This window comes from Callithrix jacchus, chromosome 22 (assembly GCF_049354715.1).
Source record: "Callithrix jacchus isolate 240 chromosome 22, calJac240_pri, whole genome shotgun sequence".
In the NCBI taxonomy this organism is placed as follows: domain Eukaryota; kingdom Metazoa; phylum Chordata; class Mammalia; order Primates; family Cebidae; genus Callithrix; species Callithrix jacchus.
The window spans coordinates 39602973-39628730 of record NC_133523.1 but is presented as its reverse complement, the minus strand read 5'-3'; the positions used below and the strand labels follow the sequence as shown (position 1 = coordinate 39628730).

The following is a 25758-nucleotide window of genomic DNA, read 5'->3' as shown; positions in this document are numbered from 1 at the left end:
CTGCATTTTTTCTTATTAATGAAAACATTTTAAAAATAAAGATGGGGTCTTATTATGTTGTTCAGGCTGGTCTCAAACTCCTGGACTCAAGAGATCCTCCCACCTCAGCCTCTCAAAGTGCTGGGATCACAGGTGTGAGCCATTGTGCCCAGCCTCTCTCTACAATTTTTTCTGAACTCTTATCTCTCTGGTCTCTCTGTCTCTGTCTGAGCATCTCTATGTATCTTTGTCACTTTCTGCTTTTATTCCCCTGAGTCCCTTTCTTTTTTGGGGGGTGGGATGGGGACAGAGTCTAACTCTATCACCAGGCTGGAGTGCAGTGGCACGATCCCAGCTCACTGCAACTTTGTTTTCCGGTTTCAAGCAATTCTCCTGGTCAGCCTCCCGATTCAGCCTCCCGAGTAGCTGGGATTACAGGCAAGCATCACCACGTCTAGCTAATTTTTTTGTATTTTTAGTAGAGACAGGGTTTCACCATGTTGGCCAGGATGGTCTCGATCTCTTGACCTCATGATCCACCCGCCTCAGCCTCCCAATGTGCTGAGATTACAGGAGTGAGCCACTGTGCCTGGTCCCCCTGAGTCTCTTTCTAGGTCTCTGTCTCTGCTAGTGATTGTTCTTTACTACTTAACTCTCCATCAACTTGTTTCCAAACGTTCTTAGGAGAATCTGAGCAGCACCAAGCCCCCCACCTGATTGCAGTGTGATGTTGGGGTGAGCCATCCACTCTCTTGTCTGCGCTCTTCCCTGTCTGTAAAATCAGATGCAGTAACCAGTACAAACAGGCAGAGGTCCCAATCACTGGGGGGCATTTTAATGGTGGGTTTCTTGATTTCCACACCCACAAGCTGTGGGTCAGAATCTCAGAGAAAGACGACCGGTCCCAGTGGCTCACGCCTGTAATCCCAACACTTTGGGAGGCTGAGGTGGGCGGATCACCTAAGGCCAGGAGTTCGAGACCAGTCTGGCCCACATGGTGAAACCCAGTCTCTACTAAATATACAAAAATTATCCGGGCATGGTGGCCTGCACCTGTAATCCCAGCTACTTGGGAGGCTGAGGCAAGAGAATGGCTTGAACCTGGGAGATGGAGGTTGCAGTGATCCGAGATCGTGCCACACTGCACTCCAGCCTGGGTGACACAGCAAGACTCTGTCTTAAAAAAAGAAAAAAGGAAAAAAAAAAAACAAAAAACGAATCTCAGAGAAAGAGGCCCAGGGAGTCAGGAGATCATGGTATGTGAGTTACTCCCTAGATTCTGAGCAACCAGCCAGAACTGCCAGCCTGGGGTTGGACACGCCTGCCCAGAAGCCAGGTTCTGATGGCACATAATAGGTGAGGTCCTATGGAGACACAGGGCCAGGGACAAGAGTCATTCTGCAGCAGTTAGAGGATCCTGAATGTGGAGGCGTGAGAAAGACAGAGCTAGGTCAATGTGAGACAAAAGTCAGAGATAGAGAAAAGAAAAGAAAACAGAAAGACACAGAGACATAGAGAGATAGAGGCTGGGTGTGGTGGCTCACGCCTGTAATCCCAGCACTTTGGGAGGCTGAGGTGGGTGGATTACCTGAGATCAGGAGTTCAAGACCAGCCTGGGCAACATGATGAAACCCCATTTCTACCAAAAAAAACAAAATTACCCAGGCCTGGTGGTGTGTGCCTGTAGTTCCAGCTACTCAGGAGGCTGAGGCAGGAGAATTGCTTGAACCCAGGAGGCAGAGGTTGCAGTGAGCTGAGATCATGCCACTGCACTCCAGCCTGGGTAACAAGAGCGAAACTCTGTCTCAAAAAAAAAAAATACAAATTTTGTGTTTTCCGCACACTGCCCGAAAAATGCATTCCCAGAGCAGAAGGCCACATCTCCGTGTGGATGCTTGGCTGTGTTTAACATGTTGCCGCACATAGCACTGGGGTGTGCCAGGCCCAGGCTATGCTGTGATTGGGTGTGGGAGCCAGATGCTGGGCTGGGAGGTTCTGGGTGGATCCTCTCTGCCTGTGCCAACTTGCCTCTAAGCAAGTGTCCTGGGCCCGCATTCTCTCTGGCCCCTACTTTCTTTTTGTTGTTTTTTGAGACGGAGTCTCGCCCTATCACTCAGGCTGGAGTGTGATGGCCCAATCGAAGCTCAGTGCAACCTCTGCCTCCCTGATTCAAGCGATTCTCCTGCCTCAGCCTCCTGAGTAGCTGGAACTACAGGTGCTCGCCACCATGTGAGGCTGATTTTTGTATTTTTAGTAGAGATGGGGTTTCACCACAGTGGCCAGGCTGGTGTCAAACTCCTGACCTCGTGATCTGCCTGCCTAAGCCTCCCAAAGTGCTGGGATTACAAGTGTGAGCCATCACGCCCAGCCCGGCCCTTACTTTCTACACCAGCTGGGTGTGGCTGATGAGGACACAGTTCCAGGAGTTCTGGGGCCCACATGGATGAGTACAAGGTTAGATGCAGCTCTAGATGTTGAGAGTGTTATGTTCCGGTGTGTGGGCTTGGGAATAGCCGTCTTAATAAAGGGGTACCATCTTTGGAGCTAGACTGAGCCATGAGACCTTGGATGAGTTAAGTGACCTCTTTGGGCCTCAGTTTCTGCATCTGTAAAATAGGGATGATAAGCTTTATGGGGATGTGGTGAGTACCACCTAACTTAATGGTAAGTGCTGCCATCTACTGAACGCTTGCTATGAACGTGTTTATCAGCAAATTTTGTCGCTCTAAGGACCTCCAAAACCCATCCCTGCTACCTCCTAGTCCAAGTCACCACTGGACTTGCCTGGATCATGACAGTGACGGGCCTCCCTGACTCCACACTTGTCCTGCAAAGTCTGTTCCCCCCTACAGCCAGAAGGACCCTGTTAAAATCAAGAACAAGCCAGAAGTGGTGGCCTGTAATCTCAGCATTTTGGGAGGCTGAGGTGGGCGGATCACCTGGGATCAGGAGTGCAAGACCAGTTTGGCTGACGTGGTGAACCCCTGTCTCTGCTAAAAATGCAAAAACAAAAACAAAAACAAAAACAAAAAAACGTAGCTGGGCATAGTGGCGGGTGCCTGTAATCCTAACTACTTGGGAGATGGAGGCAGAGGTTGCAATGAGTCGAGACTACACCATTGCACTCCAGTCTGAGCAACAAGAAAGAAACTCTGTCTCAAAATAAATAAATAAATGAAATGAAAAACAGTTCACATCCCTCTTTTGCTCAAAACCTTCCCATAGCTCCCGACTCACTCTGTAAAAGTTAAAGACCTCACCTTGGCCCATCAGGCCCTGCAGAACCAGCCCTTGGTCTCTCTGACCTCCTCTGCTGCCACTGTCCTCCCCATGTTCTCTCTGTCCACCCGTACTGGCCTCCTCCCTGCTCCTCCAACACGCCGACCCGTTCCCCCGTGCCCCCTTTGCATCGCTGTTGGCTCCCTCTGATTGGGTTGTGATGCTCTTGGCCCAGATACCTGCATGGTTGGCTTCTCCGCACCAACCTCTAGTCTCTGCTCAAACATCTTTCTCATGTAGGCCTTTCCTGACCATCCCATTTAAAATAGCAACCCCCAGCCCTCTGTCTCTGCTTTCCCCAGCACTTACTACTTTCCAATGTACTATACGATTTGTTTAATTTGCTCATTTGTTAACTGGTTGTTGGTCATCTCCCGCTCGACTTCCAAAGAGTAAGCTCCCAGGACAGAGAGCTTTGTCTTGTTCAATACTGCATTCTCACAGTGCTTACCAGTGCCTGGCATATAGCAGATGCTCAATAAATATCTGTTGATTGGGCTGGGCGCAGTGGCTCACAACTGTAATCCCAGCACTTTGGGGAGGCAGAGGTGAGCAGATCACTTGAAGTCAGGAGTTCGAGACCAGCCTGACCAACATGGTGAAACCCCATCTCCACTAAAAATACAATAAATAGCTGGGTGTGGTGGCGCAGGCTTGTAATCCTAGCTACCTGGGAGGCTGAGGTGGGAGGATTGTTTGAACTTGGGAGGCAGAGGTTGCAGTGAGCCGAGATGGCACCACTCCAGCCTGGGTGACAGAGCAAAACTCCTCTCAAACAACAATAACAACAACAAAAATCTGTGGAATGAATGAATGATGAGTGTACATGCCAGGAACTGGGCTACAAGCTCTGGGTCTGCGAATTCACGATATCGTCAGAACAGCCCGATTTGCTAAGCGCTGCGTATTAATGTACCCATTTTACAAATCCAGAAACTGAGAGTGAGAGAGGGGAAGTCCCTGGAATGGAGTGCAAAGGTCCTGAGGACTAGAGATAGATTATTCAGCCATCAGGGGCGTTCCTGCCGGCCTCGGTGTTGCCTGTGTGTAACTACACTATTTCTGTGCTTATTTCTGGGCCCCGGTCCTTGTTCGATCTGTCTCGTGGTCTCTCCTTATATCCCTGCGCCCCGACAGCTCCCTGTGGCTTCAGCCTCCACGCCTGTCTCCGAAGTTCTTGCTCCGGGGTCTTGATCTCTGTATCTCCGCGTTGCTGCGCCTCGGTCTCCGGGTTTCTGCGCCCTGAACCCTCTGGAGCCCAAGGCCGGGGTTTCAGCGCGGCGGCCTGGGTGCAGCGTCCGGGTCCGGTGGCCTCCTGACCGCCTAGCCGCAGCTGGCGGCCCTGGGGCGGGGCGGGGCCTGTTGCCCGGAGACCAATGTTTTGCCGCAGCAAACTGGGTCTCTGGGCCACCGCGGGGGGGCGGCCTGGGAACCCGCGCCCGGCGTGGGAGCGCGCCTGGGAGGGGTGCGGGCCGGCCCTGAACCTAGGGGCGAGGAGGGGCCCTGGGGTGGGGGCCGAGGCGACTGGCTGGGGGAGGGGGAGAAACGGGGAACGGAATTTGGGGAGATGAAGTAGGGACGTTGGGGCAGTTCGAGAAGACTGGAGGGAACTGGGGGAGGCTGGGATTGGGGGGGACAAGAAAGTGTACTGGGGTCAGTTGGAGGGAAGCGGAGGGGATATTGGGAAAAGCTCGGGGAGCCCGGGGAGGGAATTGGGAGGGGTGAGCAGCACAGTCGGGGTAGTTTGGGGGCCGGGAAGAGGGGCCCGGTATGGATGAGTGAAGGAAGGACCCGAACACTGGAAGTTTAGGGGATTCGGGAATTGCAAGCAATGAGTGTGAGGGTAGAGAGTTTCGGGGGGCGCTGGAGAGGTCTGAAAGCGGGGTGAGGGTGTAGAGGAGAGAGGTTTGCCTGTTCGGACAAAGGGCCGAACGGCAGGGCCCCAGGAGGGTAGAGTTGGGAGAAGATAGGATCCCCAGGGAGGAGGCTGAACCGGCCCGGAAACAAGGGTGAATCAGAAGAGGGGGAGCCCCCTGCCACTTCCAGGTTCCCGCGGGAGGGGCGCTCCTCGCCCATTGTCCCCGACCCCGCCAGGACGTCCGGCGACTTCCCTCGGGAAGCCACGACGGGTTGTGTAACCCTGCCAGCCCCGCCTGCTCCCGGGGAGGGGCCCGAGTCTGGACTCCTGGGTTCCTCTCCACCCCCATCCCAAGGGAGAGGCCTGGGTCGGGATCCAGGGGGAGCGACTCGTGACGTCACAGGTGGGCGGAGTCCACCAAAGGCGCGAACCCGTTTTCTTACTCTCTGGAGATCTGGGATCTGGGACCCAGGGTGGGGGAGTGGTGTTCTTAGGGAGGTCCTTGGTTTAAGCAGGCCAATGGCCATGAGGGTAAACTGAGTCCCAGACAGTGCTGACCCTTTTTATTCATTTAGTAAAGATGGATGGAGTGCGGCTGTGTCCCAGTTACTGCCTTAGGTGATGGGGACACAGCAGTGACTGATCCTAGCAGCGCCTGGGTGGACCCCATCCAAACTGCTGTGACCGACTCCAGCCATACCTTCTTGGAGCCCGGCTTCCTTCACTAGACAGATCAATAAGATGGACCCTCACACCGAGGCAGCTGGGAGACCCCTCCCTAGTACAGAGGGCACTACACATCCCTCAGCTCCTGAATCCCTGGTCTGTGTGTGATTGCATCGCCCCTCCCTCCCGAGATGGCATGTCACTTCCTCCTATCTTCATCCCCCCCGCGGGGCATGACTAGGGATGCTGGTCTTAAGGCAGTTGGTAAATCTCTTAGACGTCATAACTAAGCCGGCTGTGCTGTGACTGAGTTATGTCCCTGAGATGTCATCGAGCAGCCTGCTTCTCCTCCTGTACATACCTCTGGGGTCCTGTGGGTCTGAGGAGGGGCCACGCCCTGCTGCTGGTGGTTCCCTTGCCTACCAGAGTTATCTACTTCCATCCAAGCCCTCCATCAGAAGGTTCTGGAAGATGCCTCCCTGGCTACCCTTACTCTTCTTCCAGGCAGCCTTCCTTGACTCCCCACACCTGTCAGGCTTCCTGGGATTTGTGTCCCGGCCTGAACCTTGCCTCTCTGATCTCATCCACTTCCTTGCCTCAACTTTGAAAGCCTTCAGAGCAAGGCCCTCAAAAGGACACATCCTTGCACCTCTCCAAGCCTCAGTTTTCTCATCTCTAAAATGGACATAGCAATGGTGCCTGGCCCACTCGCTGAGTGCTGAGTGATTCCAGCCACTTCATTTATGTGATGGGCTTTGCACAGGCCAGGGACATTGTGAGAGCTCAGAATCTATTGGCCAAGATACATAAAAAATAGTTAATATTGGCTGGGCACTGTGGCTCATGCCTGTAATCTCAGCACATTGGGAGGCCGAGGCAGGTGAATCACGAGATCAGGAGTTTGAGACCAACCTGGCCAAGATGGTGAAACCCTGTCTCTACTAAAATACAAAGCCAAGCATGGTGGTGGGTGCCTGTAATCCCACCTACGCGGGAGGCTGAGGCAGAGAATTGCTTAAACTGGGGAGGCAGAGGTTGCAGTGAGCCAAGATCGTGCCACTGCACTCCAGCCTGGGCAAAGAGGCAAGACTTGTCTCAAAAAAAAAAAAAAAAAGCTAATGTTGAGAAGTGAGGATCAGAGTGGGAGGGAAATTTACTTTTCCAAGGAATATACTTTTGTAGTTACCAATAATTTTTTTTTTTCTTTTTGAGACAGGGTCTCACTCTGTTGCCGAGGCTGGAGTGCAGTGGTGTTATCTGGGCTCACTACAACCTCCACCTCCTGGGCTCCACCATTCCTCCCACCTCAGCCTCCCAAGTAGGTGAGACCACAGGTGCATGCCACAACAACGTGGCTAATTTTAAAACTTTTTTTTTTTTTTTTTTTGCAGAGATGAGATTCCACTATAAAGTCCAGGCTGGGCTCAAGCAATCCACTCACCTCAACCTCTCAAAGTGCTTCGTGGGATTACAGGAGGGAGCCACTGAACCAGGCCTCAAAAGGGCTTTCAAAATTAAAAAAAAAAAAAAAAAAAAAAAATTAGGCTGGGCACGTTGGCTTACGCCTGAAATCCCAGCACTTTGGGAGGCCAAGGTAGGTGGATCACTTGAGGTCAGGAGTTCAAAACCAGCCTGGCCAACATAGTGAAACCTTGTCTCTACAAAAGATACAAATATTAGCCAGTCTTGTTGCATGCACCTGTAATCGCAGCTACTTGAAAACTTTAGAAGTTATTTTAAAATTACCATCTCTGGACTGACTCTTAAAACGTTTCTTTTTTTTTTTTCTTTTGAGACAGAATCTTGCTCTATCGCCCAGGCTGGAGTACAGTGGCATGATCTTGGCTCACTGCAACCTCTGCCTCCTGGTTTCAAGTAAGTCTCCTGACAACCTCCTGAGTGGCTGGGATTATAGGCAAGCATCACCATGCCCAGCTAACGCGTTGTATTTTTAGTAGAGATGGGGTTTCGCCATGCCGGCCAGGCTCGTCTTGAACTCCTGACCTATGATCTACCTGCCTCAACCTCCCAAAGTGCTGGGATTACAGGCATGAGTTACCACGCCTGGCAACTGACTCTAAAATGTATCTAGGTATCTTCCACCCACACTTCATCTCACAGATGATCCCACCATCCACCCTGCTACCTGGGTGGAGACCTGGGCTTCAACTGGGTATCTCTCCCACCCACTGCAGGGCCAGGCCCAAGACCTTACACGCTCCTTCTGACTTCTGTCACCCTCAGGGAAGTCAGTGTGCTGCCTTTGAACCTCCAGAACATGCAATGTCGGTTCTTGAGGCCCGATGCTGATTCTTGGAGTAGGCACTGGAATCTCAGGATATGGAAATGGGGAGGCCCTCAGGGATCTAAGTGCAAAGCAAAGACCTAGGCCCAGAGAGAACAGAGTTCTGGCTGTTCCCAGGGCCTGCCTGGAGCTGTCATGTCCAACCACTGGCTTGCAAAGGAGGAAACAATCTTAGTAGAGGTGGGCTCAGTATCTCTGCCTGTCATTTCAGTGCCTTCCTAGGTGGAAGCCAGAGCATCGCTTGAGGCCAGGAGTTCAAGACCAGCCTGGGCAAGGCAGGCAAGGCATGGCGATTCCATCTCTATAAAAAAAATTAAAAATTAGCCAGCTGGGCCAGGCGCGGGGTCTCACACCTGTAATCCCAGCACTTTGGGAGGCTGAGGCAGGCGGATCACCTGAGGTTGGGAATTTAAGACCAGCCTGACCAACATGGAGAAACTCTGTCTCTACTAAAAATACAAAATTAGCTGGGTGTAGTGGCCTGTGCCTGTAATCCCAGCTACGAAGGAAGGCTGAGGAAGGAGAATCGCTTGAACTGGGGAGGCAGAGTTTGCGGTGAGCTGAGATTTTGTCATTGCACTCCAGCCTGGGCAACAAGAGCGAAACTTCGTCTCAGAAAACAAACAAACAAAAAATTAGCCAGGTGTGGTGGTACACACCTGTAGTCCCAGGTACTAAAGACTGAGGTGGGAGGATCTCTTGAACCCGGGCGTTCAAGGCTGCAGTGAGCTAAGATCCCAGCGCTGCACTCCAGCCTGGGCCTTGTCTGAAACTTAAAAAAAAAAAAAAAAAAAAAAATTAGTGGAGGTAGGTAAATAAAGCGACAGCTCAAGGATGAGCCCTAACTCTGGTGACACAGTGACCTCACATTTGGTCAGTCCCTAGCCTGAGCCCCAACCCTGGTCACAGAATGAGCCCAGATGCCTGCCATGCCTCGCCTCAGCTGAGACCAGGTCAGACTTAAATATCCCATGTTCAACCCCCAGACCTAAGCCTACCCCTGCCCACTGTAGAAACAAACCAAGAAATCAGATCCTGACCCCCAGCCCTCAGCCCTCAGCCCGCAGGTCTCCTGACTCCCTGTGACCCTCCCGCCCTGCCCTGCCCCCATAGAGGCTGGCCTTGAGGACAGATGTGGGAAGGGGCAGATTCAGTAGGGCGGGAGATTGGCGATGAGGGTGCACAGGGGGAATAAGGACAGGAGTAGGGCAGGCTGGGGTCTGGGGATGAGTACCAGTGGGGGACATCGCTGGGGGGCGGGGGAGCAAGGAAGAACTATGGTGAGGAATGGAGGTGAAGCTGAGGATGGGGGGCAGGGATGTGGAATACAATGTGGGGAGCGCAGCAATGCAGCCAGGCTAGCGGCGGGGTGGAGGTCGCAGCCTGGGGCTAGTGTGACCACCAGGACAGAGTGGGGGTGCGCTGGGGACAGTGGTGCCTGCTCGGCCGGGCTGCGCCCAGCACCGCTCCCCCCGCGCGCTCCCCCTTCCGCTCCCCGGAAGCGCTGAGTCGTCCTGCCTTATCTGGGGGCCGCTATTTCGGGCTCGGCTCGGAGCGCGGCGACTATTTTTAGCGGCGCTGGGGTAAAAATGGACGCGGCGCCGCGCGGGTTCCCGAGGCCGTGCGCGCCCCCTCGCGACCACGGAAGGCCCCAGGGAGGCGCGCGCGCCTGAGTCACTGCCGTCGGCCCGCCCCACGGCACGGCGAGGGGGCCCGGATAAGGGGCGCCCTGGACACCCCGCGTGCGCACCCGCCTCCCGGGCTCCCGGGCGCCTGCGAGCTGGCGGGGCACAGAACTTTCCAGGAGCGTCCGGACGCGTCCGCCGAGGTTCAGAGCCGACGGCGGAGTTTTGGGCAGGGGCGCCGCGCCCCCTGGTGGCTCCCGCGGGGATCGCAGGCAGGAGCTGGGCCTGAGTCCGTCTCAACTTTTTTTTTTTTTTTTTTTTTTGAGACAGAGTTTCGCTTTAGTTACCCAGGCTGGAGTGCAATGGCGCGATCTCGGCTCACCGCAACCTCCGCCTCCTGGGTTCAGGCAATTCTCCTGCCTCAGCCTCCTGAGTAGCTGGGATTACAGGCACGCGCCACCATGCGCAGCTAATTTTTTGTATTTTTAGTAAAGACGGGGTTTCACCTTGTTGACCAGGATGGTCTCGATCTCTTGACCTCGTGATCCACCTGCCTCGGCCTCCCAAAGTGCTGGGATTACAGGCTTGTGCCACCGCGCCTGTCCTATTATTATTATTTTTAATCTGACCTTACTGAGTCCACACCCATTTTATAAATGAGGAAACTGAGGCAGGGAGAGGAACTGGATTGAGGCTTGCAGCATGAATCGCAAGGTACCATCATTTCAACTTCAGATTGAACGCTTCCTAAATGCGGAACTCACTGCCTCCCGAAAAACGAGGTGCTATTCGTTTGCTTGTTTTGTTTTATTTTTCTTCATTTTGAGACAGAGTCTTGCTCTGTCGCCCAGGCTGGAGTGCAGTGGCGCGATCTCGGCTCACTGTAACCTACACCTCCTGGGTTCAAGAGATTCTCCTGCCTTAGCCTCCCAAGTAGCTGGGATTACAGGCACGAGCTACAAAGCCTGGCTCATTTTGTATTTTTAGTAGAGATGGGGTTGGGGGAGGAAGAATAGAGAGAGGCCGGTTAAAAGATACCAAACTACAGTCAGATAAAAGGAATAACTTCTCGTGTTCTATAGCACTGCAGGATGACTATAATTTACACACACACATTTTTTTAGATGGAATCTCTATCGCCAAGTTTGGAGTGCAATGGCCCCATCTCGGCTCACTGCAACCTCCACCTCCCAGATTCAAGTGATTCTCCTGCCTCAGTCTCCTGAGTGTCTGGGATTACAGGCATGGGCCATCACATTCAGCAAATGTTGTATTTTTAGTAGCCATGAGGTTTCCCCGTGTTGGCCAGGCTGGTCTCGAACTCCTGACCTCAGGTGATCTGCCTGTCTCCGCCTCCCAAAGTGCTGGAATTACAGGTGTGAACCACACGCGGCCCAATTTATTGTATATTTTCAAACAGCTGGAGGAGATAATTTTCAATGTTTCCATCACAAAGCAATGATAAATATTTGAGGTAATGGATATGCTAATTACCCTGAATTGATTCTTCTTTTTTTTTTTTAGACGGAGTTTTGCCCGTTACCCAGGCTGGAGTGCAATGGTGTGATCTCAGCTCACCACAACCTCCGCCTCCTGGTTCAAACAATTCTGCCTAAACCTCCCGAGTAGCTGGGATTATGGGCAGGCACCACCATGCCCAGCTAATTTTTGTATTTTTAGTAGAGACGGGGTTTCACCACGTTGACCAGAATGGTCTCAATCTCTTGACCCTGTGATCCACCTGCCTCAGCCTCCCAAAATGCTGGGATTATAGGCGTGAGCCACTGCGCCAGGCCTTACCATGAATTGATTCTTACACATTGTATGCATGTATCAGAATATCACTTTGTACCCTGTAAGTATGCCCAATTATTATATGTCAATTATAAAATTAAATATAAAATTTAGGGCAGAGTATGGTCACTCATACCTGTAATCCCAGCACTTTGGGAGGCTGAGGCAGGCAGATCACTTGAGCCCAGGAGTTTGAGACCAGCCTGGGCAATATAGTGAGACTCCTCTAAAAAGTAAAATAAACAAACCAGGGCAATATGGCAAAACCCCGTCTCTACAAATAAAATACAAAATAATTATTGGGGTGTGGTGGTTCATGCCTGTAGTCCCAGCTACTCAGAAGGCTGAGATAGGAGGATCACTTGGGCCCAGGGGGCAGAGGTTGCAGTGGGTCGAGATCGCACCACTGCACTCCAGCCTGGGTGACAGAGTGAGGCTGTCTTAAATAAATAAACAAACACATAAAAAATAAAATTACGCATATGGATCCAAGAATCCCACTTCTGGGTTATATCCAAAGAAATTGAAATCAAGATGTCAGGGCCGTATGCAGTGACTCATGCCTATAAATGCAGTCATTTGGGAGGCTGAGGCAGGAGGATGGATGGAATCGAGGATTTTGAGACCAACCTGGGCAACATAGTGAGATGCCATCTCTACAAAAAACACAAAAATAAAAATTAAAAAGTCAGATGAGAACATGTACTGACAAAAGATAAAAAGTAATATTTAAAAATTTAAGGTCGGGCGTGGTGGCTCACGCCTGTAATCCCAGCACGTTGGGAGGCTGAGACGGGTGGATCACGAGGTCAAGAGATCGAGACCATCCTGGTCAACATGGTGAAACCCCATCTCTACAAAAAATACAAAAATTAGCTGGGCATGGTGGCATGCCTGTAGTCCCAGCTACTCGGGAGGCTGAGGCAGGAGAATTGCTTGAACCCAGGAGGTGGAGGTTGCAGTGAGCCGAGATCGCGCCATTGCACTCCAGTCTGGGTAACAACAGCAAAACTCCATCTCAAAAATAAATAAAATTTTAAAAAGGTAAACTCGGCCGGGCGTGGTGGCTCATGCCTGTAATCCCAGCATTTTCGGAGGCTGAGGCTGGTGCATCACCTGAGATCGGGAATTCGCCAGCCTGGCCAACATGGTGAAACCCCATTTCTACCAAAAAAAAAAAAAAAGTTAAAGTCTGTTTTAATGGCTTTGAAATACACAATACATTATTATTAACCATGGTTACCATGGTGTGCAATAGATCACTGAAATAATTTTCCCAGTCTCACTGGAAAACTTTGCACCCTCTGATCAACATCTCTTTCCTCAACCCTCTCCCACTTCACCAGCCTCTAGTGAACACCTTTAAACTCTGTTTCTATGAAACCAACTTTTTTTTTTTTTGAGGCAGAGTCTCGCTCTGTCACCCAGCCTGGAGTGCAGCGGTGCAATCTCAGCTCACTGCAACCTTGTCTCCCGGGTTCAAGCAACTCTCCTGCCTCAGCCTTCTGAGTAGCTGGGATTACAGGCATGCGCCACCACACCCAGCTAATTTGTTTTGTGTTTTTAGTAGAGAGGGGTTTCACCATGTTGGTCAGGCTAGTCTCGCACTCCTGACCTTGTGATCCACCTACCTCAGCCTCCCCAAGTGCTGGGATTACAGGCGTGAGCAACTTCTCCTGGCCCATGGAAATTTTTTTGTATTTTTTGGAGAGACAAGGTGTTTTACCATGTTACCTGGGCTGGTCTTGAACTCCTGGGCTCAAGCGATTTGCCAGCCCCAGCCTCCCAAAGTGCTGGGATTACAGGTGTGAGCCACTCTGCCTGGACGGGTCTCCTCTTAAATGCTCCATTGACAGAGAAACCTCCCTACCCTCCCATCCAGTCTCCCTCTCCTTCACAGTTAAAATGATGTTCCACATTCTTGTCCTTCGTGGCACTTATCAAGTTTGTATGATTATTAGTTCATTGTTTTTTTTTTTTTTTTTAAGACAGAGTCTCACCCTGTCACCCAGGCTGGAGTGCAGTGGTGCAATCTTGGCTCACCACAACCTCTGTCTACTGGGTTCAAGCGATTCTCCTGCCTCAGCCCCCTGAGCAGCTGGGATTACAGGCGCCCGACACCGTGCCCAGCTAATTTTTGTGATTTGGGTAGAGATGGGGGTTTCACCATGTAGGCCAGGCTGATCTCGAACTCCTGACATCAAGTGATCTGCCCACCTTGGCCTTCCAAAGTGCTGGGATTACAGGCGTGAGCCATGGCACCTGGCCCCCTTACATTCCTAATAATTGAAGGCCTCTACCTGGGCAACATAGCAACACCCCATCTCTAAGAAAAAAAAAACAAAAAGCAGCCAGGAGTGGTGGTGTGCACCTGTAGTCTTAGCTATTTGGGAGGCTGAGGTAGGAAGACTGGTTTAGCCCGGGAGTTCAAGCATGCAGTGAGCCATGATTGCACCACTGAACTCCAGCATGGGCAACAGAGTGAGACCCTATCTCAAATTTTAAAAAGTATTGAGTACCCCAAAGAGTTTTTGTTGATGTGTATGATTTCTATCAATATTTAGTGTATCGGAAATTAAAACTGAGAAATTTTAGAAATATTTGTTGATTCATACTAAAAATACAAAAATTAGGGTTTCACCGTGTTGGTCAGGCTGGTCTTGAACTCCCGACCTCAGGTGATCCGCCCGCCTTGGCCTCCAAAGTGCTTGGATTACAGGTGTGAGCCACCACGCCCACCCTTTTTTTTTTTTTTTTTTTTTTTTTTTTAAGATGGAGTTTCGATCTTATCACCCAGGCTAAAGTGCAATGGTGCGATCTTGGCTCATCACAACCTCCCCTTCACGAGTTCAAGTGATTCTCCTGCCTCAGCCTCTCGAGAAGCTGGGATTACAGGTGCATGCACCACCAAGCCTGGCTAATTTTTGTATTTTTAGTAGCAATGAAGTTTCTCCATGTTGGTCAGGCTGGTCTTGAACTCCCGGGCCCAAGTCATTCTCCCACCCCGACCTCCCAAAGTCCTGGGATTATAGGCGTGTGCCACCATGCCCAACCTGAAACAAAAATTTAGTAAGTAAGGGCACTGTTTTAATTTTTGCAAATCACATTCACGTCAGGCTTAACAGTAGAGAGACAGCTGGGTCCTCACGTGTGTGTCTGCGTTTGCTCTGTTGCGATATCGTGGAAGTTGCACTGGCCAATATGGCGGAACCCCGTCTCTACTAAAAATACAAAAACTTAGCCAGGCATGGTGGCACATGTCTGTAGTCCCAGCTACTCGGGAGGCTGAGGCAGGAGAATCGCTTGAACATGGGAGGTGGAGGTTGCAGTGAGCCGAGATCACTGCACTTCAGCCTGGGCAAGACTGAGACCCCGCCCCCCCATAAGTATTTTATTATTATATATCATATATTATGTCAATATTATTATGATTTTTTTGAGACAGGATCTTGCTCTGTTGCCCAGGCTGGAGTATAGTGATGCGATCTCGGCTCACTGCAAACTTTGTCTCCTGATTCTCCTGCCTCATCCTCCCAAGTAGCTGGAATAGTAGGTGCCCACCACCACACCTGGCTAATTTTTTTGTATTTTTAGTAGAGATGGGGTTTCACCGTGCTTGCCAGGCTGGTCTTGAACTCCTGACCTTAAGTGATCCAACCGCCTCAGCCTCCCAAAGTGCTGGGATTATAGGCGTGAGCCACGGTGCGCTGCTTATGATAATTTTGAACTTGTAGAATCCCCTGAAGGGGTGCTGGGGAACACCGTAAGGTCCTTTGGGCTGCAGGCTGAGACTCACTCCCTAGCTTTTGGTTCCACAGGGCCCAGGTGTGCGTATTCTGAAAACCGAACACCTTTGGAGCCAAGGTGACCCAGGTTTAAGAGAAATCTCTAGGCTGGGCGCAGGTGTCTCATTCCTGTAAACCCAGCATTTTGGGAGGCTCAGGTGGGCAGATCACCTGAGGTCTGGAGTTGGAGACCAGCCTGACCAACATGGAGAAACCCTATCTGTTCTAAAAAATACAAAATTAGCTGGGCGTGGTGGTTCATGCCTGTAATCCCAGCTACCTGGGAGTCTGAGGCAGAATTGCATGAATCCAGGAGACAGGTTAAGGTGAGCCAAGATCAAGCCATTGCACTCCAGTCTGGGCAACAAGAGTGAAACCCCACCTCAAAAAGAGAGGAGAGAGAGAGAGAGAGAGAGAGAGACAGCTCTGACTGCAAGCAGTGAGCTCCCGTACTTTTACCTTTTACCCCTTTAAGCCTCTCTGTCTTCGTCTCTAACACAGGGATAGTGGTGATAAAATTAATAAAAGCACACCCCTGCAGGGCTGTAGCGAGGTGCACCGGAGAGAAGGCTCAGAAATATGCCTGCCAGGCAGAGCATGCAGTAAACATTTGCTATTACAATTTGGGAAATGTCATTTTATTTTATTGCCAGTACCTTTTATTCATGCAGTTAATTTCTCCTGAGGCCCGTCCTGTACTGGGCAGTGCTAGGGACAAGGTGATGACCGAGATGGCCTTGACCCTGCCCTTATGGGGCCCCCAGTTCAGTGGGTCACGGAGTTTTTAATGTGAGGAATTGTCCCGGCCAGATGAGGTCGCTCATGCCTGTAATCCCAGCACTTTGGGAGGCCGAGGCAGGCATATCACTTGAGGTCAGGAGTTTGAGACCAGCCTGGCCAACATGGGGAAACCCCACCTCCACTAAAAATAAAAAATTAGCTGGGTGTGGTGGCCTGCACCTGTGGTCCCAGCTACTAAGGAGGCTGAGGCAGTAGAATCGCTTGAACCCAAGAGGCAGAGGTTGCAGTGAGCCAAGATCGAGCCACTGAACTCCAGCCTGGGTGACAGAGTGAGACTCTGTCTCACAAACAAACAAACAAAAAAATTGCCCCGGGCACCAGGTCCTGAAGGTACACGAGTTTCTCAAGGGTGATAAGGCAAAGAAGGACATTAGGGAATGGGAACAGTGTGCAAGAGATCGTGGCACGTGGAGAACAGCATGTCCTCTGGAATAGCAACTGCCCAGGGTCAGGGAGTCCATTCCTTTGCCTCCAAAACATCCCTGTTCTCCTCCCCTCTTTCCCTCTTTCTCTTTTTGTATAAATAGGTCCTTGGCTCTTTTTGTTCTTTTCTTTCTTTCTTTCTTTTTTGACAGAGTTTCGCTCTTTTTGCCCAGGCTATTGTGCAGTGGAACGATCTCGGCTCACTGCAACCTCCATCTTCCGGGTTCTAGCAATTCTCATGCCTCAGCCTCCCAAGTAGCTGGGATCACAGGCGCCTGACACCACGCCCGACTAATTTTTGTATTTTTCGTAGAGACCATGTTGGCCAGGCTGGTCTCAAACTCCTGACCTCAGGTAATGTGCTCGCCTCCGCCTCCCAGAGTGCTGGGATTACAGGCGTGAGCCACCGCGCCTGGCTGGGTTCTGGATTCTTTTTTGGTGGAAGTCCCACTTTTGATCCAACCTCATTCTCTCATGCTGCAGATCTTCCCTTTTGCTGTACATCCATCCGCAGCCTCTCCAGCGGAGACTTGGGATGTCCCAGCAGAAGAGGTGCCCAGGAGGACGCGGAGTAGGGTCCAGGCCCCTCCACTGCCCCCCATCCGGGGGCCTCCGCTTGGGGCCGGGTGAGTCAGCCCCCGGAGGCTCCCGCGTCATCCCGGCCGCTCCGCTCGGCGCTATTTCGGGCTCCGGGCGCTATAAATAGAGGCTCGCGGAGCCGAGCCGCCCCCCCTCCATTCGGGCCCCCCTGCGTCCCCGGCCCCGCCGCGATCGCCGGGCCGCGCGTCACCGCGGCTAAGTTTAGAGGCGGGCGGGGACGCCAGCCTGGTCACTGCGCCCCCCGGCGGTGCCCGCTTCCAGAGCCTTCGGCCGGGCCGCTCTCGACTCCGGGTTCAGGTCCCCTCGGGCGGAATTAGCGGTGAGGTTCCGGCCCTTACAGTCTCCGTCCCCACCCCACCCGTTCCAGAGCGCACAAAGAGCTGGAAGTTGAGAGGAGGGGAAGGTTGGGGACAGGAGCAGGGGCCGGAGCCGGGGAGTGGCCCAGGAAACTGGAGTTACCGCTGAAGTTTGGAACTTGGGGCGTTTGGAAGAAAGAGGCGGAATCGGAGCGTGGATACGGCGTGGGGATTCGAACGCGCAACTCTGGGAGCCGGAGAAATTCTAATCCGGGATTCCAAGGTTTAGTTTTGAAACAGCCTAGGCCGGACGTGGTGGCTCACGCCAGTTATCCCGGCAATTTAGGAGGCCAAGAAGGGAGGATCGCTGTTGCCCAGGAGTTCGAGACCAGCCTGAGCAACATAGTGAGACCCCCACCCCCACCCCGGACCTCTACAAAAAACAAAAAAAACAAAAGTTGGCCAGGCGTGGTGGCACGCGCCTGTGGTTCCAGCTACTTGGGAGGCTGATGTGGGAGGATCACCTGAACCCGGGAGGTTGAGGCTGCAGTGAGCTGTGATCACACCACTGAGCTCCAGCCTGGGTGATAGAGAAAGACTCGGCCTCAAAAAAAAAAGTAAAGAAAAATAGAAAATCTGAGGGTAGAAATCCAACATCCAACTTGGAAATAAGGTAGAACCGAGGGCAACTTCCCACCCCCACCCTCGGTCTTAACTAACGTAGACAGGTTCAGAATTCCACTGATCGCAGGTGGTGGGCCCTTTGCAGCACTGCTGCGGCAAGGAAATCAGTGGGAGCGGAGAAGGGGCCGGGATTTAGGGGGTCTTGCCACCGCTGGGTTCTGGCTCGGCGGCCCCGGCTCCCCAACACTTCAGTCCTCTTGTGGTGCACCATCGCCCCATGGCGGAAAACGCAAGAGTTGCAGGGTTAAGTCTGGTAATTCCATTCCCCAAAGGGAGAACTGAGTCACAAGCCCTTCTACTTGGGATGACCTACTTCAAGAAACGCTGTATGGCCTTGGATACAGAGGCCTTTTCCTTCCCTCATTCCTTCCTTCCCTCCCTCACTCCCTCCCTCCCTCCCTCCTTCCTTCCTTCCTCCTTCCTCCTTCCCTCCCTCCTTTCTTTCCTTCTTTCTTTTTTCTTTTTTCTTTCAAGACAGAGTCTCACTCTGTCACTCAGGCTGAAGTGCAGTGGTGTGATCTTGGCTCACTGCAACCTCCACCTCCTGGGTTCAAGCAATTCTCTGCCTAAGACTCCCTAGTTGCTGGGATTATAGGGGCCGGCCACCATGCCCGGCTAATTTTTCTGTATTTTTTGGTAGAGGGGATTTCACTATCTTAGCCAGGCTACTCTTGAACTCCTGACCTCATGAGTGCTAGGATAACAGGTGTGAGCCTCCGTGCCTGGCCTACAGAGGCGTATTTCCATGCTCCTTCTCACCCAGGGCTTCAGTTCCCTCATGGGTCAAATGGGGTAATGATGCCTAGAGGGAGGGCTGCTGCAAGGCCTTACTCCATAACAAGTGTCTGATCTGTATTTAGCTGATCGTAACTATTATGCATAGAGCCCCTCTTTCTGCAGCTGTATGGCTCCCCTCCCCATCACCTGCTTCACAGACTGTGTTTTATCTTCATACTATGTAGCAATCTGCACTTGTTTTTTTGAGACAGAGCCTCTTTTGCCCAGGCTGGAGTACAGTAGCATGATCATAGTTCCTGCAACCTCAAACTCCTGGGCTCAAGTGATTCTCCTGTCTCAGCCTCCCAAGTATCTGGGACTACAGGTGCATGCCACCATGCCTAGCAATTTTTTTATTTTTATTTTTGAGATGGAGTCAGGCTCTGTCACCCAGGCTGGAGGGCAGTAGCTTGCTCTCTTCTCACTGCAACCTCTGCCTTGTGGTTCAAGCGATTCTCCTGCCTCGGCTTCCCAAAGTGCTGGAATTACAGGCATGAGCCACCCTGCCCAGCCAATTTTTGTATTTTTTTTTTGTAGAGATGGGGTTTTACTATGTTGTCCAGGCTGGTCTCAAACTCCTGAGCTCAAGTGATCTGCCCACCTTGGTCTCCTAAAGTGCTGGGATTAAAGGTGTGAGCCACGGTGCCCAGCCTAGGATTCTGGATTTCAATTGTTAGGGTGAAAAGAAAAAGGCATTTGCAGATGAGCAAGGCTCTGGGCAATAGATCTGGACAATAGATGCAGACCCTATCTAAAAAAAAAATGTTTTTAAAAATTGAGCTGGAATTTCACTCTTGTTTCCCAGGCTGGAGTACAATGGCACAATCTCAGCTCACCACAACGTCTACCTCCCAGGTTCAAGCAATTCTCCTGCCTCAGCCTCCTGAGTAGCTGGGATTATAGGCACACGCCACCACATCCAGTTAATTTTGTGTTTTTAGTAGAGATAGGGTTTCACCATGTTGGTCAGGCTGGTCTCGAACTCCCGACCGCGGGTGATCCACCAGCCTTGGCCTTCCACAGTGCTAAGATTGATTATAGGCATGTTCCACCATGCATGGCAAAAAATATATACATATAATAAGTAAAGTGGCAAAATGTAGACACAGAGACACACATCCATAGATGCAAGATTGACGTGAAGGAGACAGAGGGATGGTCACTCACGTGCAGGAAAGAACAAATGATAAGATCAATTAACAACACAGAAATGTCAGAAATAGGCTTGTGTGTCTATGGGAATTTGCTCTGGGATAAAGGCAGAATTTCAGAATAGTGTAGAAAAGATCTACCTGTGGTCAACTTGAGACAGTTGGTTCTATCACTCATAAACCACTACCTAGGTGCATTTTTTTTTCTTGAGACAACTCATAAACCACTACCTAGGTGCAATTTTTTTTTTTCTTGAGACGGAGTCTCGCACTCTCATCCAGGCTGGAGTGCAATGGCGTGATCTCAGCTCACTGCAACCTCTGCCTCCTGGGTTCAAGCGATTCTCCTGCCTTAGCCTCCCGAGTAGCTGGGACTACAGGTGCGTGCCACCACACCCAGCCAATTTTTTTGTATTTTTAGTAGAGAAGGGGTTTCACCATGTTGGCCAGGATGGTCTTGATCGCCTGACCTTGTGATCCACCCGCCTTGGCCTCCCAAAGTGTTGGTATTGCAGGCGTGAGCCACCGCACCCGGCCCCTCGGTACACTTTCAACAAAAAATCTTGGCCAGGCACGGTGGCTCACGCTTGTAATCCAGCACTTTGGGAGGCTGAGGCGGGCAGATCACCTGAGGCCAGCAGTTTGAGACCAGCCTGGCCAACATGGTGAAACTCCATCTCTAATAAAAATACAAAAGTTCGCTGGGTGTGGTGGTGTCGCACTTGGAATCTCAGCCACATGGGAGACTGAGGCAGGAGAATCGCTTGAATTCAGGAGGCGGAGGTTTCAGTGAGCCCAGACCGTGCCATGGCACTCCAGCCTGGGCAATAAGAGCAAAACTCCGTCTCAAAAATATATAAATAAATAAATCTTACACAGATTAAAGATAGATGACCTGCTCATTCTAGATCATCACGGTTTGGGAACATGTCTACATCCCTCATGGAACCGTAAGCTCCAGGAAGACAACACCAGGCTTTTATCTTTTACATAGATAAAAGGAACTATAGAATGTATCATTATGACCCTGGATTATGGCAGTGCTCTTAAACAACACACCAAAACAAAAGTCAGAACGGAATAGATTGGTAAATAGTTTCACATAAACACAAATAACTTCTGTGCCAAAAATAACTAAACTTTAAAACCCGAAGTACAAACTAGGAGGAAATGTTTGCAATATATGGAACTAAGGATTAGAATCAGAATCCATAAAGTGCTCCTACAAATTAGTAGTAATAAAAAAGGCACACAACCCATTTTAAAAATGGACAAGGAATATCAGCAAGCAAATCACAGAAGACATAATTTATAAGACCAATACATTCACAAAAGCGTTCCATTTCCTGAGTAATCAGAGAGTTGCAAGTCAGAACAGTGTGATACTATCCTTTCAGGAAGTGACTAATACTAACTCATCAGCCAGGCCCCCCTGCTCAGATGTCCCTTCCTCCAGGAAGCCCTTCCGGACCCCGGGGCTGAGTCAGGCGCTCTCCCTGACCTCCTTCCCACGGCTCTCCCGGGATCTTCCATCCCAGACCTACCCATTGTAGGTCAATACGGTTTGTGATGTCTTGTGTCCCTAAACTAAACCTTAAGCTCCGGGAGGACTACACGGGGCTGTCCTTGGTCACTGCTGTGTCACTGGCACGGACTCGCACAGGATCGGGAACAGAGGAAGCGCGTGGGGGGAATAGGTGTGGAGTAAATGAATGAATGGGGAAACTGAGGTCAAGTCAATGGCTGAGTTGGGATTCAAACTTAAGCCTCTCAGTACTGAGAGAAGGGACCAAGTTGGATCTCCTGCGATCTCTTCTCTACTGAGCCCTGCCCGGGGCCTGGGCACACAGAAGCGCTCAATAAAGACTTTAGAACTGAACAGTTTGGGAGCCACACCCTCTAAGTTACACCTCTCTTCTCCCACGACCTCCGCGGTCCTCCAGGACCATAGAGAGTTGCACAGGGATCGCCCTGCTGTATGCTCTACTCTCCTGGGGAGTGGGGCCAGAGAGGCCGGAAGTGCGGCGAGCCCTGGGCCGCGCTGGCCGAGCTGGCGGTGGGCCGCCTCGATCCTCCTCCAGTCTTTCCCCTAAGGCTCCAAGAACCTCAGGTGAGGGAGGCCTCGCGGTGCGGAACCCGCGAGTCCAGGACAAGAAGGGCGGGAGGCGGAGACCGCGGGTGGTGATTGGCAGCCGCGGAAGCGAATCATTGCTGAGTCTGAGAGATGGACAAGGCCAGGCGTTGGGAGGGCGTCCAGATGCTAGCCCTGGGGGCCGGGCGAACGGAAGGCGGTGGACGGTGGGGGCGAGGGGCGGAGCGATGGGACTTGTGGACTTGTAAGGGGCGGGGCGAGCCGAAGGTGTATGTCGAAGGGGAGGGACTTTATAGAGCCTCGGGCGCTGAGTGTTTGGGGCTTGGCGCTAAGGAGCTCTGGGAGTTTTGTCGGGGACAGCTGTGAGTGGGGGTTCCTGGTAGGGGATGAGAACGCAGATGCTGATGGCTCACTCGCTCCTGGCACCTTCCGTTTCAGGCTCCAAATGGACCCTGGGAAGGACAAGGAGGGAGTGCCCCAACCCGCAGGGCCGCCAGCAAGGAAGAAATTTGTGATACCCCTCGACGAGGATGCGGTCCCTCCTGCAGTGGTAGGACAAGGAGATGCGGGGCCCCTGGGAGGTTGGGGGGTGTTAGGAGGAAGAGGATAGGATGGGCCCTGTGGGACCAGGGAGTGGGTTAGTGAATTTGAGGGCCACGGTTGACTTGGGAAAACAGTCCTTGGCCTTCCATAGGTCCCACCTTCCCCATCTGTGAAATGGAAGTGGTTCTAAGAGAGGGCTAAGGCGGCGGCCAGAAACTGACATTCAGCAGGTAGCCCCTGATGTATTTTACAAGGCCAGCACCCTGATTTTTCAAGACATGAATTTATTGCTCGTGTTTGAAAATTGTCAGGTTTTGGCCAGGCGCGGTGGCTCACGCCTATAATCCCAGCACTTTGGGAAGCCGAGGCGGGTGAATCACGAGGTCAAGAGATCGAGACTATCTTGGTCAACATGGTGAAACCCCGTCTCTACTAAAAATACAAAAATTAGCTGGGCATGGTGGTGCGCTCCTGCAGTCCCAGCTACTCGGGAGGCTGAGGCAGGAGAATTGCTTGAACCCAGGAGGTGGAGGTTGCGGTGAGCCGAGATCCTGCCATTGCACTCCAGTCTGGGTAACAACATCGAAACTCCGTCTCAAAAAAAAAAAAAAAAAAAATTGTCAGGTTTTGCAATTAAAAAACGAAACTGTACTTTACACATATTCTGGTAAATGAAAGGACCTGGCAATATTGAAATCTTAAAGGCCCGAAGCCGTGGCTCATGGCTGCAATCCCAACACTTTGGGAGGCGGTGTCGGGTGGATCATTTGAGGTCAGGAGTTTGAGACCAGCCTGGCCAACATGGTGAAACCCTGTCTCTACTAAAAATATAAAAATTGGCCAGCCATGGTGGTGTATGCCTGTAGTCCCAGCTACTTGGGAGGCTGAGGCAGGAGGATTGCTTGAACCTGGGAGGCAGAGTTTGCAGTGAGCCAAGATTTCATCATTTCAACATTGTGAAACCCTGCATCTCCTAAAAATACAAAAATTGGCAGAGCGCAGTGGCTCACGCCTGTAATCCCAGCACTTTGGGAGGCTGAGGCGGGTGGGCTGCTTGAGGTCAGGAGTTGGAGACCAGTCTGGCCAACATGGTGAAACCCTGTCTCTATTTAAAAAAAAAAAGAAAGAAAGAAAAAAATTAGCCAGGTGTGGTGGCAGGCGCCTGTAATATCAGCAACTTGGGAGGCTGAGGCAGGATAATTGCTTGAACCTGGGAGGCAGAGGTTGCGGTGAGCTGAGATCTGGCCACAGCACTCCAGCCTGGGAGACAGAGCAGGACTTTGTCTCAAAAAAAAAAAAAAAAAAGAAATCTCCTTTCCAAGGGAAAACAATCAATTGGCGATGGGTATTGGCTATGAAGAAAAGGAAAGTAAGCTAACGATATAGGGCATGATGGGGGAGAGGACCTTCCTACTTTATTTATTTATTTATTTATTTATTTATTGAGACGGAGTCTGGCTTTGTCACCCAGGCTGTAGTGCAGTGGCGTGATCTTGGCTCACTGCAACCTCTGCTTCCCGGGTTCAAGCATCTCCTGCCTCAGCCTCCGAAGTAGCTGGGACCACAGGCACATGTCACCATGCCCGGCTAATTTTTGTATTTTTAGTAGAGATGGGGTTTTACCATGTTGGCCAGGCTGGTCTCGAACTTCTGACCTCAAGTGGTCAGCCCACCTCAGCCTCCCAAGTGTGAGCCACCATGCCCGGTCCTTTCCTACTTTAGATAGGAAGGTCAAGGGAGGGCCCTGAGGAGGTGACATATTGGCAGAGACATGAAAGAGGTGAGCCAGGAAGACATCTAGGGTGGAGGGAAGAGCCAGTGCAGAAGCCCTGAGGTCACAGGAAGCCTGCCACATTCAAGGGCAGCACGAAGTCCAGTGGGGCTGGAGCAGAGAAAGCAAGGGGGAAGTGGCAGAGGGTGTGGTCCCTGAGGCAAGGAGCGGGGACAGATCTAGAGCCTTGTGGGTCATGGGGACAGCTTTGGCTTTCCCTCTGAGCCAGGAGCCACCCGCCAGCTCTGATCAGAGGAGGGACATGAGGACTTAGTGTAGGGAGAGACTTCCAGGGGACGAAGGTATAGGCAAGGAGCTGGTGAGGAGGTGACTTCAGTGGTCCAAGGGTGAAACCTTGGTGGCTGGGACCAGAGTGGAGGCTGAGGAGGTGGAGAGAAGTGGCTGGAGTCAGATTTTGAGCTCTCAGCCCTCTGGAAGGGACATTAGGAGGAAGGAGGATGGGAAGCCCTAAAGAGGGACAGGGGTCAGGTGCGGTGGCTCATGCCTATAACCCCAGCACTGTGGGAGGCTGAGGCAGGTGGATCGCCTGAGGTCAAGAGTTTGAGATCAGCCTGGACAACATGGTGAAATCCTGTCTCTACAAAAAATACAAAAATTAGCCAGGCGTGATGGCGCATGCCTATAGTTAGTCTCAGCTACTCGAGGTGAGCAGATCACTTGAGGTCAGGAGTTTGAGACCAGCCTGACCAACAAGGTGAAACCCCGTTTCTACTAAAAATACAAAAATTAGCCTGGGTGGTGGCTCGCGCCTGTAGTCCCAGCTACTTGGAGGCCGAGGCAGGAGAATCACTTGAATCTGGGAGGCGGAAGTTGCACTGAGCCAAGATTGTGCCACAGCACTCCAGCCTGGGCAACAGAGTGAGACTCTTGTCTCGAGAAAAAAAAAAAAAAAAGGGAGAGGGACTCACAGGGCTTCAGATGTCCCCCGCTCATCCCAACCAGTCCCCTCCAAACCCCATTTCTCCCTACAGGCCAAGCCTTTATTCAAATCCACAAAGAGCCTTCCCACTGTGGACACCTCGGCTCAGGCGGCCCCTCAGACCTATGCTGAATATGTCATGTCACGGCCTCCAGGAGGGCCTGAGGCTTCGTGTCCCACAGGGTCAGAGACACTGGCAGGAGAGACCTGCAACCAGGCCCTGAAACCAGGGGCAAAATCCAACAGCATCATTGTGAGCCCTCGGCAGGTGAGGAGGGAGACAGAGAAGGGGGGCCTTGAGGTTTCCAGTGGGAAACGCTGTTCTAGGGATGACTCCGGTGGAAGGAGGTGTATTTTCAAGCCACTTTGTTCTCACCATTCATTCATTC

The 25758-nt window shown here is 51.7% G+C and overlaps 1 protein-coding gene across 12 annotated transcripts in view; it reads left to right on the top strand.

Annotated features, from left to right (window-relative positions):
- ERCC1 (ERCC excision repair 1, endonuclease non-catalytic subunit) overlaps positions 1 to 25758 on the top strand; it is a 41093-nt gene that overhangs the window by 2811 nt on the left and 12524 nt on the right. For 2 of the 12 annotated variants that reach the window (XM_078360148.1, XM_035287029.3), the window contains exons 1-3: positions 22030 to 22133; positions 22554 to 22665; positions 25422 to 25637. In XM_078360148.1, coding sequence (XP_078216274.1) covers positions 22561 to 22665; positions 25422 to 25637 — 321 coding nt within the window. In that variant the 5' untranslated portion in view covers positions 22030 to 22133; positions 22554 to 22560. Of the gene's footprint in view, positions 1 to 21964; positions 22478 to 22553; positions 22666 to 25421; positions 25638 to 25758 lie in introns of those variants that run through there. The other 10 variants (XM_078360147.1, XM_035287028.3, XM_078360149.1 and 7 more) reach the window with 6 other exon arrangements.